Source organism: Etheostoma cragini, chromosome 13 (genome assembly GCF_013103735.1).
Source record: "Etheostoma cragini isolate CJK2018 chromosome 13, CSU_Ecrag_1.0, whole genome shotgun sequence".
NCBI lineage: Eukaryota > Metazoa > Chordata > Actinopteri > Perciformes > Percidae > Etheostoma > Etheostoma cragini.
Window position 1 is genome coordinate 13710564 of NC_048419.1, and position 17412 is coordinate 13727975.

The following is a 17412-nucleotide window of genomic DNA, read 5'->3' on the forward strand; positions in this document are numbered from 1 at the left end:
ATGTCTCATAATCAGAACTCTTTAACACAGGGGACTTCAACGTTTTTTAAGCCAAGCACCCCTTAACTGAAAGAAAGATGGAGCAGGGTCCCCCGACTACATATATTGTATAAAATGGAGTGACACATTAAACTGGTTCTACATTAACTTGTAGGATGGCCTTAAGTCTTTATAAATACTATTTGCATAGAATACTAAGATATTAAAGTAGCATAATTGTTGGCATGATTTTATAAATCATCTTTTAATGTTACAGATTAATGTGGCACAGTGCATCCTTAGGACTAAATGTATCTGTGGATTGCCTTAGTGACCAGCTAGGTCAGTAAATAGGGGATTTACATATGCTGCTCATGTGGTAATATTCATGTTAAGACTTAAATTTTTGATAAAAACTTTCCAAAATTAGCAACAGTTTGGAGGCCCCCCTGCATTGACTCTGAGGACCCTCTTACCAAATTCATGAGTGTCTTACTCATGAATGTGTTGTTCATTTTATCCAGTAGGTAACTAGTCTCGAATTACCAGACCTTCTTTCACAGCGCTGTTGGTCACTAATGCAATGTGAGACTAATGGCCATTGCACAACTGTAATAGTAATGAGCGGGCGGGGTCGATTTTTTTTGCCTCACCTCCATCTGATTGTGCTAAAACAGAGCAACGCGAAACCCTTTAAACTCCTTACCACCTGAGAGACTTACAACTTTTCCGACGACCGTGTGTCGACGCAGTTTTAGACCTCGAAGTCTTGGATCACTACTTCATGCGCGGCCGGAGGGTCTACAAGGTAATCTAGTTTTACAGCGTTACTTTATGCCACATAGCCGCATTCAAATTGCAAAGCATTGTGTAGTTACTAACTTCTTAGTATCTGTGCCCCAGTGTAGATTTTAAGACGATGAACACCAAATACGGAGCAGCAAATAGCTAATTTTCTTTGCGTAAAATGGGATGGATGCGTGGATACACGAAAGCACCCATGCTGTAAACCACATGTTCGTTGTGCTCGGACCCCATTTTCACTGCTTCATAGAAGCCCAAGTGGTTCTGTTTCCTGTAGCATGCCTGTAAATGGGGCTTTGTTGCATAATCTCCTTTACATGCAACTTAGTTTATTAACGATGCACAACCATACGTTTGGGTGATTCCACATTTAAGGGCTAGTTAAAATGCATTGTCTGTAACCATGTAATATGAGAGTGGTGGTCCCTGGTGTGTGCGTTAAGGTTGGACTGTGTCAGTAGAGTGTAGTTGACCAAAGAGGGCTGGTTGAAGGTGGTGGCTGTGGGGTTTGGAGTATAGGAATGCAACTATACTGGGTTCAAAACTGGTCGGAAATCATCCATTACTGGTTTGCAACCTTGTTGGGGGACATTGGTGAATATAGTCTAGAGTGCTTGTTACCAAAGTGGGGTCAGGGGTCCTTGAGGGCGCCCCGGAAAAAAAGGGGAATCATTTATTTTGATGACAATCAATGACAAAATGCATGAATATTTTGGTCATGTGTTTTTATATACTTTTTGTAATAAAAACATCTATAACCAGAAATCCTAACAAAAGGGGGGCCCTGGGACAAAATCTCATTAAATGGTCCTATTGGTTTAATTTGTATCAATTTAAGGGTCCTTAGGGGCAAAAAGGTTTGGGAACCACTGGTCTAAAGCAAAACCAGATAGTGGCACTGACATGCAGAGCAAGCCACAAATTAGAAGTGTCCGAGAACGTAGGCTGGTCACTCACAGTAAAGGAAAAGTAAATAGGCTACGCTTTGGCTTAAATATTTGGAGAAAAAAATTCCATTTAAGTTGAAATGTGAAAACTCCCCTTTGATTGTTTAATTATTGATGTAGTCTTGACTTTTCAGTACACGATGTTACTTTAATCCTCTGGAAAAATGAAAGCAGAAAGGTCAAATCTCCTGTGGTTAAGTTAAACATACAATCATACAAAAACAGTGTTGCAGTGTTACAGTATAAAGCTTACACCATGTTCCAGTTTGATGGAGGATTGACTCCACCTGCCTCAGCCTAATGGAATCTCACCAGAGTTTGGCATTTAAAAAAGTAGCCCATTAACACTGTCGGTAAAAGTGGAATCGGAAGAAAGTGCAACAAATAGAGTGACATAATTGCTGAATTAACAACTGTATTTTTATATTCTAATACTAATTCTATTTTTCAGAACGACTCGGTAAGAAGAGTTGACCTTTTAGATCTTCATGACAAGAGCAGTTTCAGTCAGTCTAACTTTAGCTGGTCTGGATGTGGGTCACTTGCGTGCAAGTTAATAACTGCAGGGCTGTATGTTGCCTATACAAATGCACTGGAAGGTGTGTGTGTGTGTGAGTGTTTGTGTGTGTATGCTTTCGAGGCTCTCTGAGAAGCTAGGGCTTCATATTTCCTCTCTTTTGCATCTCCACACTACATGTTTGGTTGCCTGTATAGTTAGTAATACTCTGAATAGTGTGTGGATCTTGTTTATACTCACAGTTGGGGTGAAACACATTGCAATGGATTGGTTTTTGTTGACTTGCCAGAGCTCTGTGCAAAATGTAAGCAAATGTAGCTGCATTAAATGGATTACAGTGTGTACAAAACATTGATCAGGTGCCTATCACAATATTTGGTATCAGTAATACACACACACACACACAAGGTGTACTCATGGTTACAGAAGTTGCTGGAATAGAAAAAGATACAGATTCTGAAAGTGAATTTGTTGGCAGTGGGCAGCGATGCCCCGTTTCACCTTTAATTGTTGAACGTACCACTGACTTACACTGTGTTCTTATGAACAAACGCAATAGAATATACAAAGGATATGAATACAAATGAACACAAATACACCATGTTAAAATAGCAGGACGGTTTTATCGCAACACAAATGTAAATACTGTCAGGGCAATTAGGTCCCAAAGAAATGTTTTTTTTTCCAACTTTTGAATAATATGTAAACATATTATACGTTTAAAACTGGATAATTTAGATATTCTGATTTGTACATCCAGTGTTAAACAGAGCTACATGTACATTTTGCTTTCTTTCATATACTGGCAAGTCCTCATGCTGTTCACTCATAAAGTAAAGAGCCTTCGTATTTTAGCATGTTGTTTAACTGAATGGAGGTAAAAAGTCAATTTTTGTTTCCTAAAATACGTGATTAATTCTCTGTTCTGTGTCAGGGAAGAGAATGAGAGCTTCTTTGTTGTTTGTTCAGGCAGGTGGAGAACACTTTGTCGTCTGTCCCTTTGTGTTAGTGTTCTTTGTGGAACTATAAATCATTCTTTTTTTATAGTCAAAACTTGGCTGCCTATGTCTTTTACTGTCAAACTATCTGACCAACTCAAAGGCATTGTTGAAATCCACCAGCCCAAGTACAAGGTGACTCAATGAGCACATGGTCGGTCAAGCATAACACATCACTTTGTTTACACTCAACACTCTGCTTTTGCATGCCATTCTTTCTCCTTACTGAACCCACCTTCAGAAAGTGATTCCACTCAGCTGGACGCTTATAGTGAATGTGGCACATGACTCACCTCAGTGACCCCAAAACAGGAAAACCATCCACCAACGTACATACATAATACGTTTTCATTCCTCCAACATAATGCGTTACAATTTAACAAACATGTAACCTAGTTATTTTTTAGATTATATTGAAAAGGACGTCGAGCCATCCTAAATGTCAAGCAGTGTCATATTTATGGTTGGTGTTCATTGGTTCAATGGATCACACCCCCTTTCCTGTTCATCCACTCCCTCCCACTCATGGGCTTTCTCTACCCACATCTCATCCACTCTACTTTCTTGCCAAAACATTTAAAAGTGACATTGGGTCAGACACACAGTATGTGTGTGTGTGTGTGTGTGTGTGTGTGTGTGTGTGTGTGTGTGTGTGTGTGTGTGTGTGTGTGTGTGTGTGTGTGTGTGTGTGTGTGAGTGTACACTGAGATAAGAAGGGGTCATGCTTTCTAAAGCCAGAATTTTTTTATTGTAACTTTGATCTCAAACTTTAATATTTATTCCAGTGGTATAATTATTTCATTACAGGGAATTCAAACAAAGCAATGCATGTAGGGCTGGGCGATATGGAGAAAATCAAATATTTAGCACAATATTTTTGACCAAATACATCAATGTCACACAACGATATTATAGTGTTGACATTTAGTACTTTCACAAAATATTTACAAAATGACATTTTTGATAAAAAATCATCAGTAATGTGGATATAATGACTAAGTGGGTAAAGGCAAATAATAGAACAGTTATGCAGTTTGTTAAGTTCTGAAAATGACATAACTTTACTGCAATGCAGCATTTAAAACCAGGAAAAGACAACACTTATGCCATATTACGATGTCCAAAATCTTAGACAACATCTAGTCTCATATCACAATATTGACAAAATCTATATATATCTATATATATCTATATATTGCCCAGCTCTATATGCATTTATAGATTTATGTGCACAGATGCATGAGTGACCCCAATGCAAAGGCTTGTCTGGATGCAGCCATTTGTTGGAGCTTGCTGGGGTACATTTCATTAAAAAACTAACACTTTTATAGATACACTGTTACTGTGACTGTTGTCGTCCATGCAGCTGCAACTCATTATATAACACTATATAAGAGCTTACAGGTGTCCAGAGTCGTTATTGTGAAAATACATTTATTAAGGTGTCAACGGTCAGCCAGCTGCTAAATTTTAACTGTGTGTGTGTGTTTGTGTGTGTGTGTGTGTGTTTGTGTGCGTGTGCGTGCGTGTGCGCGTATGCGTTTGCACGCTCACTGCTTGGAATAGCCAAGCCATGTGATTCCTCCAGATTCTATTTTAGAACGGCTGCTGTCAAACGCGCTACAGTGTTCACAGTAGCTCGAAGAATAGTTAACAAATAACGTCTTTTAATCTCACATCTGTCAGCGTTCTTTCAAACTTTTCACTCAGATCAACAGGTGAAGCACATCTGTAGCTGGTTTTGAAGTAAGTACGCCATGTATTGTCTCATTCCAACATGTGGGAATAGGTTAATGGCATTTTGACATTGATCTGTAGCATTGACTTTTTACGTGTGTTTCGTTGTGCCTCCTGTTTCAAACATGAAGTTATACTGAATAGTTAGTCTTCCTTCTGTTTGAGGTGTCATTATTTGGTCTGATTGTACTGAACTGAATGCCTTCTTATAATACATCCATGCGTGTACCCAGGTCAGTGAGGGGTCACATGGTTCATATAGGGTACTTTCTTCTGCGTTTATGTGCATGTATGTGTGTGTCTTTGTTCCTGTAAGATTTATGATTACCCCTGGATTTTTGAATAGTGTTTTCAATCTAAGCTTTTGTTAATGACCTTCCTGGGTTTTACAATACTGTGGCACACAAGCTGTCAAATTACCAGCTACTTATTTTTTAATAATACACTGTTAACATGTATTACTGCTCTTGGTTTGGTCCAGTAATTTAATGGATTATTTGTGCAACAGCTGTTTTCATTTTAGTTTTTGTTGTCAACAGATAGACATTCCTCCAGATGTTGTTATGTTGCTGGATGCACGTCTTAAGCATGCAATTGCATTTACTGAAAAGGAAAAAAAGTATATGCCACCAATATTGTAGCAAAACTATTTACAAATGTGCGTAGAGAGTTATGCAAATGTATCTCAATCTGATAATCAAATGCTCAAATGTGTAAAATAATCCCTTAATGCGTACTGAGATTTTTAAACGTGTACAGGAATCTGCAAATGTGTATTTAGAATCCATGTATGCAAAATCAGATTTGTATATAAAATAATAATAAAAAATCCAAATCTGTATTATGTGTACTGAGATTTGTAAATGCTCCAAGAGCTGGAAATACAGTCATCAGTAACAACGCAGCAGGCCTCTCGATTGTCTTTTTACACGTGACTGTTGCTACACTTCCACCCTGGCAGAGCTCCTCAAATGCGTGAAGCGATTTGTCTGTAGCGCTCTGCTCGCACTGTGCTTAAGTAGAAATACAACCTAAATACTGCCAGTCAGTGTGTAAGCAGCTTCGTCTATACATTTATAGATCTAAGTATGCATTTAAAGATTTCTCTACACATTTACAGTTCTCGGGACATTGTAACTCTAAATACAGATTTGCAGATTTTTTTACACATATACAAATCTGATTACGCACAAAGATATTGAATACACTTTTGCAGATTCTTGTATACCATCACAACTCTCAGTTTCCATTAAGAGGTTCTTTTACACACATTTCTAATTACACACACAGTTTGAGATACATTTTCACAACTCTCTACACATTTTCAAATCGTTTGGCTGCAATAATTGCCCAATAAAAGCACTATTTGTATAATGAGTAAATACAACACATACATTTCATGTTTTATTTGGGAAGAATGTTATTTGGGTATGATTATCTCTAAAAGGCTGTAATGTCTTTCTTGTCAGTACAACATTCTGCATGTAACAAAACACATCAAAAGGACCTGCACTATAACTTTTATGTATATACTTGCATGAGTTGTGTATTGATCTAAGGCTGCAACCAACAATTATCCATTAATTAGCTGATTATTTTATAGATACATTTTTGGTCTATAATCCCCATAACAGTTTTCCCAAAGCCCATGGTGACATTTTTTTTTCTTCTACAAACAGTCCAAAACCTCAAAATAGTTTACTACTATCCAGAAGATCCACTTCAGAGGGGGGAACCAGCAAATATAGCAATTTCTCCTTTAAAACAAAGCACATTTACTAAGTTTCTGTCTACTAATTAATCAATTAGCTCGAGAAGTGACATTTCTAGATTATATGTATGTTCTAGCCTCCTAATGGTGGCCAGTACCCCGATGGTAATAATAATAGTGACGTCTGCCACACCAAAAAACAGCTGCAGGTGGAAGATGCTGAATTTAATGTCTTCTGACTTAATAATAATTTCAGCTTGATAATTGTGAAGAAGAAACACTTTTTCATTGTCAATTTTGGGTCAACGTTTAGACAGCTTCTTAATATGTCTGATGTGTCTTCTCTAATATATCTTAATGTGTCTTGTTCTAGTGTGTTTTGGAATTTTGTTTTTGTTTAAGATCTCTATAGATTATACTCAGTAATGTAGCTGGTTGCCTGTCAGGCATATCATACTCTAGAAAAGCAATAGTTGTGTTTTTTTCTTCTTTTTCTGGGCATTCAAGGACACCATACAGGGATACAACAACAATAAAATCAGCAAAAAAAGAAAAAATACAACAACATTAAAAACAACAAAAGGAGGCAGAGCAATTGACATCAAGTGGAATAAGCAGTTTTAAACAGATGGGTTTTGAGTTGCAATTTATATCCCGTAGCCATTTTATATATGTGTTTTGTGCATGGTCTAATTCCAAGGATGGAAAGTTATCTCTGAGGATACTTAATGTTTTCTGGAAAGAAAAAAAAAGCCCACAAGGTCGTCACCTTAGCTTACCCTTATGTGGAAGTTTCCATGAGGTGTGACATGACTGTTGCACTGTCCACATGACATGACCTTTTGGGGTTTATGTCTTCATTTGGAGAGGTGTCATTATCTGGAAAGGGGTCACAGTGTTGTGACGCTGTATGTCCGCCACAACTTACATACTGTAGCTCCAGAACATTTTTCATACCCCCTCCCCTCTTCTTTTTCCCCTGTTTTTATTTCTCCATCTGCCCTCTGTATTTTAACTCCATCCATATACCAAGTATTATCTCTCAGTTTGTGAGCTCAGCACTGAGGAATGTGCATGGAATGTTGGACAGACACAGAGTATATTCTCAGCAACCACTAGGAAAGAAGTCTTTCAGCTGCCTCCAGAGGGTAGAGATAGTTGAAACTGCTGTTGCGCATTGTCCTTGTCTGCACTGTACTACCAAAGCAACGGTAAATAATAACAGTCTCCGTAGGTTTAGTTTCTGCTGCTTAATGTAGGAGTAATGCTATGTGATGATGACCCTCGGCGGCATGTTTGAAGATCGTGTTTCCTATGATTGTCTTTGTGTTAAACAGCCAGTTCGAGGGCTTTGCCTCATTTCCTGTGAGTTGTGTTATGTAACACATGTCAGCAATGTATCCAGCAATAAGATGGATTATCCCTATAGGCCTTTGTTTTTTGGCTAGTAGTCAAACATGGTGGATATGGGCTGTGTTATATAACACCCCAGGACCACTATGTGACCAGTTTATATTGAAAGACTTAAAATAAAACATTCTGTACTTATTTTTAAACAAAAGAGTCAACTATAACTTTGGGGAACTTTAAATTACTGTCCCTAATCTTTTCTCTCCCACTAGGGTGTGTGTGACATCTCCCCCTGCCCTTTTTTACCTCTGAACCCTGAACCCAACCATCTCCCCCTCCCCTCCCTGAGGCCAGACTGGGATCCATGGCGCTGGGTAAGCTGTTGAGTTTCGGGAAGCAGTTGCTGAGAGTGAAAGTGGTGGACTGTAACACGGAGGACTCCCGCCTGTCCCGATGCCTCAACACTTTTGACCTGGTGGCCCTGGGCGTGGGCAGCACCCTGGGCGCTGGCGTCTACGTGCTAGCTGGCGCTGTTGCACGAGAGAATTCCGGTAAATTAACGTTGCTGCAAATGTACTGTCAAGAAGACGTCTTGTGAGACAAATCTTCAAGCCTTTGATCATATGATATATTGTCCCGCCCCATAGGTCCTGCTATTGTGCTGTCTTTCCTGATAGCAGCCTTGGCCTCCGTGTTGGCCGGTCTGTGCTATGCTGAGTTTGGAGCCCGTGTTCCAAAGACAGGCTCAGCTTATCTTTACTCCTATGTGACTGTAGGGGAACTCTGGGCCTTCATCACTGGATGGAACCTCATCCTCTCCTATATCATTGGTAAATATTATGGAACTCTGTATTTACTACTATGTTGTTTCCTTTTTGTGTTGTTTGTGTTCACGTGCGGATAAAGAAACAGAATGAGAGAGTATGACAAAACAACCAAAAGCACAGACACCACAAAAACCTACCTCAACCAGTCTTTCTCCATCTCAGGTACTTCCAGTGTGGCCCGAGCATGGAGCGCTACCTTTGACGAGTTGGTAGGGAAGCGCATAGAGCAGTTCTGCAGAGAGTACATGTCCATGAATGCACCGGGTGTATTGGCAAAGTACCCTGACATGTTTGCTGTTGTCATCATAATCACCCTCACAGGTAGGACAACTTATTACCACTCCAGTTCAGTCTTCTTCCCCAAAACAAGATGTAATTTCCTTTTTCCTTTCCATGTCTTCTCTATTTCTTAGGTCTGCTGGCATTTGGGGTCAAAGAGTCAGCAATGGTGAACAAGATTTTTACGTGTATCAATGTCCTAGTCTTGTTGTTCATGGTGGTCTCTGGTCTGGTCAAAGGTTCTTTGAAGAACTGGCATCTTGACCCTGAAGAGATCCTACATGCCAATAATACCAGTAACTTCAGCCTCAAGTAAGAACTAGGTGTGGGAATCATCAGAGGCCCCACAATACGATATTTTTACACCATTTACATGTATGTCACGATGTGATATTATTGCATTTTTCAACCTATTATGATATGCTGTGATAAATTGTAATTTCTTATCTTTTAAACTTGAAATGCGTTTCTGTGAAAAAGACTATGTTATGTTTGATACTTAATGGTTCTCAGTTCCGCTGGGTAATCTACAGACCTTACAACTTAGTTTGTATGTAATTTGTGTGAACATGTCTTTTTTGTCACAAACAGGTTATATTTTTGCTGATTTTAATCATTCTTTCCTTCTTTGTTCAGTCTGACAGACATCCTGCCAACCAAAGAAAATTTAGGAGAGGGCGGCTTTATGCCATTTGGTTTCACAGGTGTTCTATCAGGAGCTGCTACCTGCTTCTATGCTTTTGTCGGATTTGACTGCATCGCCACCACAGGTCAGTGCTAGACGAAAGCAGAAAACACTCCCTCGGTTGGCCTTGTTCTCATCTTTTTCCACTTGTCGTGTGCCTTTGACTGCTTCCTGGGTATGTGTCAGTATTTGAGGGAGGTGGGGGTGTTGTTACTCAATCTAGAGTTGGGACCGTTTCCACCCTAAGCTTGTCTAAACATCAAGAAGTGTTACATAAGAAGGACAGGGCAGAGTGAAAAAGATGCAGTTTAGTGTGTTTGGCCCAATTTAGCTCTTGGTAAAATGTAAAGGCCTGTGACACAGGTTAGGGGCAAACAACATGGTACAAGGTTTGAGGAGAATATGTTCCACATGTTGATCTACACTGTGCAGATCTGTTACTGTTGGTGTGTGTCTCTATGCATGTAGTTCTGTTTAATCGGTTCAAGGCCTCTGGATCGTAAAAAAAAAAAAAGAAGAAAAAAGGGAGAGTTTCTTCCAGTTTTTGCCTGCTTCCTGTCCCTGTAGGCTTTTCCCACCCCTCTTGTTCCTGACTTCTAATTGGTTAGCTAGAGGTTGACCATGAGTGATTGCTTGAGTATACCTTTTGGGGGCTTGTCTCTTACACACACACTCTCAGAAAGCACTAGATCTTTATAGCATGTGTGTATTCAGGCTACCAACCCGTTACGTTGGCATGAAGCCATTATCCCTTTCCCGTCCACACGCACACATGTACATAGACACCCGACCTTCCAATAATCTGAGCCAATCAGCCACTGTCCCCTGTCATAAATAGTGGTGTAGGAGAGGATCCAGACAGTGTTATACATACTACATCATCGCAATGTGATTTCACTGCAGAACAAGTCGTGAGTGTTTGCCAGAGGAGCTCTGTTGCATAATCATCTGCAGCTAAATAGTTGGGTGTTTCAGTCTTGTTCGCGCACAGGGAAAATCCTTGTTCAGTTTATTGCAAAGTATGGTGCAAAATGTTTCTTTCCTACATCTGTTTGCCCAGTTTTCCACATTTACTGGAATTCTTCCAACACAACCATAAAAGAGTAAATGGCGTGTACAATCTGCTCAAACCTTGCATTACAGTGTGGTAAATGTGGAAATGTTGGGCTGATGCAGTTAGTCGCACAAACGACTATTTAAGAAAGTAAAAGTGATAGTGTCCTAAGTGAAATGCAGGAAATAGTTTCTTTACCCTTTGTGTCTGACAACAACAAATTGTAATTTTCTGTCTTTTCTTCCATTTGGTAGCGCATATATGTGAAACTGCCCCATGTTATTAAGCAGTTGATAATTTTAATACTGGGACTTTGTGTCTTGAAACAAAAGGCAGGATTTTTCTCCTTTATCAAAAACAAATGCATGTCAACACCTGGTGAAGTAATAAATAGGCAAACATTTACTTTTGCACCGTTTAACTGTCTGCTCCTTGTCTATGCCTTAGGTGAAGAGGTGAAGAATCCCCAGAGAGCCATCCCTATTGGCATTGTATCCTCGCTGCTTATCTGCTTTGTAGCGTACTTTGGTGTTTCTGCTGCCCTCACCCTTATGATGCCATACTACCTGCTGGACAACAACAGCCCCCTGCCTGTAGCTTTCAATTATGTGGGCTGGGGAGGAGCCAAATATGCTGTAGCTGTAGGCTCTCTGTGTGCCCTCTCTACTAGGTAAGCAGTTACACACACCTCTACTTGTCTGCCATTAGCTTTAAAATGTGTCTTCATTCATGTGCGTGTGCATGTGTGTGACACTATGTTAATGTATATTTAACTTCCGAAGGGATTTGATCCCTTGGCTAAAAATAAGAGCGCTGCTAAGAATATATTGTACTATCAGTGTGTGTGATTATGTAACTCAAGTCACCAAAGGTTACCACAAGTTGCTTTTTAATAATAATCAGTTTTTAAGAGTTTTGGTGGAGCGATTGTACATACAAACTTTTATTTTTCATGACTGTTGTATTAATAAATAATTATTGATTCTATTTTATTTTGGAGTTTAAAAAGTGTGCGTAGTATATTTAACATTGATTTTAATGGTTACTGGGTTTGAACAGACGTCTGGTTTTATATTAAACATGTTCCTGCATGCCACTATTATATGTAAATGTGCTGTATGATTTTCCTTGTATCTGTGAGGTCTTTGTCTGAAGACCGGTCTCAAAACCACTTTTGAAGGTCTAGTCTGGGACAAAGAGGACTGTAGATTTTATTTCAAGACCAGTCAAGACCACAACTGCAGAGATATCACTAAATTGCCTCTGCATTGTCCAATTGTACGTCTTAACATCATTTCTGTGATTAGATGTAAAACTTCCTGCTTCCAATGCAACCAAGTACTTGACTCATTTCTAATTTTAAATGGGTTATTGTTAACCCCCTTTCCTCACCGCCTTTACACACACGCCAAAGAAAGTGAATGTGAGAGGCAGGGAAACTCTGGTACTGGTCTGGTCTTGGTCTGGACTCAGTCTCAACCCCCCTAAGTCTTGGTCTTGACTTGGTCTTTATACACTCTGGTCTTGGTGATGACTTGGTCTCACTTTAGGTGGTCTTGACTACAACACTGGTGGATACTATATATATCCTGGTCGCCACCCCCATTTCCCCAACCCCCCCTGGGAGCCTGCTGGGTGCTTTGTCCCCTATCCCCCGTGTTATCTGTGCGAGGGCTAACAATGGGCTGCTTTTCAAGTCCACTGCAAAGATCAGGCCCAGCACCAAAAGCCCACTAACTGCAACCCTTACCTTGGCATTGGGGCAGGTGAGACACTAACATGCATGTTTTAAATCAGCATGTTTTTATCACCAGGTGGGTCAGTGGAAGAAGGAATTTAAACAACAAAACTAAACTGCTTGACAAAGTAACCAAAGACTTCTACAGTGAATAGGGAGCATGTGGATCACTATATTTGCTATTTAAGGAGGAGAAAAAATGCATGCTGGCATGTCCTTGACCCAACATCATGCCCCTGCTGCTCTACTTTGCAGCCAGTCTCGTATCCTGTTGCCAGTTCTCCCACCCTAATCCGTAACTCCCATCTTGCTAACCGTTTTCATCATCTTTTGCAAATAATTCCCCTTTTTCCCTTATTGACCTCCTTTAATGCTTTCTTCCCCCTTGTTCCTCTACCCTACCCCTTTGTCCCGATCTGATTTTTTTCTTCCCACACACCCCAAGTCTGTTGGGTTCCATGTTCCCCCTACCCCGTATCATCTTTGCCATGGCTCGGGATGGCCTGCTCTTCTCCTTCCTGGCCCACATCAGCGAGAGGAAATCCCCCATGACGTCTACCGTCGCTGCCGGGGTTATGTCTGGTAAGATGGATAGGGAATGTGAAATAGGGATACATAAGGAAAATGGAGGCATGTATTTGAGGAGAGGGAAGAAGAGAGTGGAGTTAAGGGCTGTGGCATACAGAGGAGAAGAAAAGGTATGAGATGATGTGAAGAGATTTTTTTTTTTTAAACCAAGAGATAAAAAAAAGTAAAACCTGCACAATCAACTTGGACCTCTTTGCCATACACAAAGCAACAGAGAAAGTGTGGCATAACCATTACTTGTAACCATTCAAACATTTAAACCATTTGTTACTGTCATTTTATTTCTTATTGAAAATGTTTGTGCTCTAGTAGCACACAGCAGTGCTTTGAGCTTAATGCTTATGTTAACATATGACATGCTCACAATTGACATTGGCAGTGCTAACATGCTGATGTTTACAGAATATGATTTAAAAAATGTCAGCTAGCCAACATAGCTAAAAAGTAAAAGTTACCACACAAGACCAAGACATTTAAACTCGATGTTCATGGAAAATCAGTGGACCGTTTCTAAAAGTCATTTCAGTCCTTTCTAATTATTTTGTACAGCAACAAAGCATCCCAGGATCAATCATAACTGGTATAATATTTCCAACCCTTTCTTTTTTTCTCTCTTTCTAGCTATCATGGCATTTCTGTTTGACCTGAAGGACCTGGTTGACCTGATGTCAATAGGGACGCTGTTGGCCTACACATTAGTGGCTGCCTGTGTTTTGGTTCTCAGGTCAGTGGAGGGACATAAGTATAGACCTTCACCAGGGACACTGGTTTGGGGAAGCATAATAATTTTATAGTTGGTCCAGCTTGAATCTGAAACACTTAATGCTTTAGTGCGTAACTTTTTAATATTAACGAACTTCCGTTACATTCAAGACATTGCCAAATGAGTTGCTACAAAGCTAATTAAGACTATCATCTCCACACAACTCTCACTGTATTTCTCAGTATGGCTACGTATAGAAGATTGTATCATCTGGTGACTTTCCCTCGCGGAAACTCTTTTTTGGAGAGTTCATCATGTTTTTTTAATCCTCGATGTCATCTTTGTCAACAAGCAACTGCGTGGAGGAAGGGTGGGGGCCATCAGTGTTGTTGTCATTACGTAGAATTCCTCATGGGGGCGACAGAAACTACACACTATAGCTTAACCAGTTCCATCACTGTTGTTTATATCTCCTTTTAGCAAATAGTGAAAGTCTTGTTGAAAGCAGTTTCCTGCTCATACTCTGTTGATTTACCACCAGACAAATTATGACTACAATATGATTGATATTACTCATAGACATTGTGCACTGGTGTTGCATTAGGCTATGTGCTCTTCTATTAACTATTTTCAGTGATGTGAACACACTGTAAAGTCCCAATGCTAAACCTGCTCAGTGTGTGTTCTTTTTGATTGCGTCAGGTACCAGCCCGAGCAGCCCAGTCATGTGTATCAGATGGGAATTACCCACGATGATGTGGACCTGGGCGACGGCATCAGTGTCCCCAGTATGGGCATCCTCCCCGGTGTGGAAGAGAGGTTCAGCTTTAAAAACCTCCTGTTCCCAAGTAACCCTGAGCCATCCACACTTTCAGGCTTTGCTGTCAACACCTGTGCCTCTCTGATGGGTAGGTAATCATACATTGAATGGATTAATTTAAAATATATTAACTTTCCGCATGTTAAATGAATGCAGAGTCATAGATGAAATGACATACAAACGTATGTACTTCTGCAGGAATGTTGATCCTGGTGTTCAGTATACTGGCAGTACAGGGAGGCGCTGCTGTGTGGAACATCGTAGCCCTCAGTGTCATCTTCATGGTGTGTCTTCTCCTCACCTTTATCATCTGGAGACAGCCTGAGAGCAAGACAAAACTGTCCTTCAAGGTTGGATACCAGAAATATAGTCTGTGTAGTTTAGTCTGGATTACAAATTTGTATCTATTTCAACACACTTTATGTTTGCTCAACACATGTGTCCTTTTCTATATTTGACTCCTAAGGTTCCACTGCTACCCTTTATTCCAGTAATCAGCATGTTTGTAAATGTCTTCCTGATGATGCAGCTGGACAGAGGCACTTGGATACGGTTTTCTGTGTGGATGGCTATAGGTAGGCAGTCTCTCCAGGGTTTCAACTGAATGACTAGTTCTAGAATTTGTATTGATCCCATAAAAACAAACAGTCTTTTGAATTAACACCTTTCATTTGAGTGTCTCTGACTATAAACAATAGTTGGTTGTCCTACTCATACCCTTCACTGCAGAGGCTCTCAGACCAATTACACACAACTGGAACTGTGTTTGCTTTGGTAATTTAAAATAGGCATTCCAACAAGGTGAAGTTTCAGTCACCTTTATTATGTCATCATTATGTAAAACACAGTTGCAAGCAGGAACTGTTTTGAAACATGTCTTTTTTAGGTTTTGTGATCTACTTCGGCTACGGGATTCATCACAGCGTTGAGGGCACTCGTCATCGCTCGCCAGAACAAGAGATGAACGGCTTCAAGTGCGACCATGATTCAGGAGCCATGTCACTGGAAAAAGAGGCTTTCCTGCGCAATGGCATCAATGCCAGGGAAGAGGACGATGAAGATTTGTAGGCGCATTAAAACATGCTGTGTACATCTTGACCTCCTCTGACGCCAGTCTGCCTGTGTAAGAATATTTTTCACTTGACGACTCCCCGTCATTCAATGGCAGTACTCCCTTTGGGGGAAAGTAATCATACATGACTTTGACCTAAAGTTCCCATAACTGTGACCTGTCCCTATTGACTCATGGGTAGAAAACTGGTGACAATGTTCATGCAAAAATCTAACTTCCTGAGCCATATTTGACATGTTCTATTAATTTAGTATTTTGTAATACACTACGTTACCCTTTTTGCTTGGCCTTGACCTTCAACTGCAAGTTATTGCTTGGCTTTCTGGGGGGTGGGGACTCATGTTAGAGACATTTCAGTGTTTCAGGATGTTGAGTTGAGGTCTGGGTTACATTGCTGGCAGTCGGACTGTGTGCACATGTGTAACAGCTTGCGTCTAGGTCCTAGAATCTTCTACAATAATACATCTGTTGGAACATTGTATTAGAGTCCCCTATGTATATAAATCCACATACTTATGCAAATTTGATAAAATACAGATTGGTTCCAATAGCTATATTCTTTTAAACCTAACAACTCTTGTGTATTATTGAAATGCTGCTCCAACTCTCCTCTCCTGAGAGACAGGGACAGGGACAGGGTGAGAGCTTGCACAATGCACTACAACACAGTTGTCAATGATATAATCACCCCTGTTCACTAGCAGAAAAGGGAAGTTGAGGCCAATGGCTGCACACTATAAGTGGGCCAGCAGGAAACTGTAGCTTACGGTTACCATCAGTCCAATTTCAGGTCCAAAGGATTCCATTGATACCAGCAGTCAAAAGCCTTGGTTCTGGCTCAAAGTTGGGATGCAGAAACGTCTGTAAGAAGACATCACACAACAGATCCTGTTGGACAGTTCCTTACGCTGGGATACAGAGAAAGTGATTGGTCTAATGCTTTGTTGACATGGAATGTGAAAAACATGTGCAAAAACAAGAACAGACGCTCATTGGCAGTTGTCGAAGCGAATGATGTGACGCAAAATTTCCGCCATTCACAGCAGTATCTATCTTTCAACTTGTGCAAAGAATTTGTGTGATTCTGTGTCAGGAAAGCCAATCAGCATCCAGATGCTCCTGAGGTCTTGACTTTGTCTAATCTGAAATGGAAGAAAAAAATACTGTAGCCGCCTATGTGCAGTGAAATCTACTGAGCTGTGTGCGGCTGCGAATGATGTTATTAATCCAGACATGACAGCATGTGATTTTCTGGCAAATCTGGGTTTTCTACAACAGATACAAAGCAGCAATAGTGGTTATTTTGGCCATGATTGATGACCCAAAGAAACAGTTGGTGTCTACATGTAGCCTCTCCTCAGATACCTGATTTTACACACTTCTCACAATACCAACAAGCTTATTTGGGATTTTTTATACCCTTAGTAAATATATGGAATCTGGTTTGTGAATCCTCATGCATGTTAGGCATCAGATGAAGACATTGTGAGTTGCTGAATGTCAGTTAATCTCATGTAACATTAGATGATATATGATTTTCACAGTGCTGGCTGCTGTGTCTTTTTGCATCTGTAGCTTGTAACATTTATCTTCTCATTTCAAA

At 40.2% G+C, this 17412-nt stretch overlaps 1 protein-coding gene across 2 annotated transcripts; it reads left to right on the forward strand.

The window, feature by feature from the left end:
* The first annotated feature begins 533 nt into the window (after positions 1 to 533).
* slc7a1a (solute carrier family 7 member 1a) lies at positions 534 to 17412 on the forward strand. Of its 2 annotated transcripts, none has more exons than XM_034890213.1 (13): positions 534 to 787; positions 8316 to 8594; positions 8691 to 8873; positions 9033 to 9191; positions 9284 to 9461; positions 9786 to 9919; positions 11336 to 11558; positions 13072 to 13208; positions 13836 to 13938; positions 14620 to 14825; positions 14936 to 15087; positions 15204 to 15312; positions 15624 to 17412. In XM_034890213.1, exons 2-13 carry the CDS (start codon positions 8408 to 8410, stop codon positions 15803 to 15805), a joined length of 1953 nt encoding a protein of 650 aa, XP_034746104.1. In that variant the 5' UTR covers positions 534 to 787; positions 8316 to 8407; the 3' UTR covers positions 15806 to 17412. The 2 variants fall into 2 exon arrangements, with proteins under 2 accessions (XP_034746104.1, XP_034746105.1); XM_034890214.1 differs by lacking the exon at positions 534 to 787 and adding an exon at positions 4828 to 4991.

Bases quoted from the DNA above. Each gene is read 5' to 3' on its own strand.
- slc7a1a (XM_034890213.1), top strand. From the start codon at position 8,408: ATGGCGCTGGGTAAGCTGTTGAGTTTCGGGAAGCAGTTGCTGAGAGTG. The intron at 9,920-11,335 runs GTCAGTGCTAGA...TCTATGCCTTAG, and splicing joins TGACTGCATCGCCACCACAG to GTGAAGAGGTGAAGAATCCC. The intron at 13,209-13,835 runs GTAAGATGGATA...CTCTCTTTCTAG, and splicing joins CGCTGCCGGGGTTATGTCTG to CTATCATGGCATTTCTGTTT.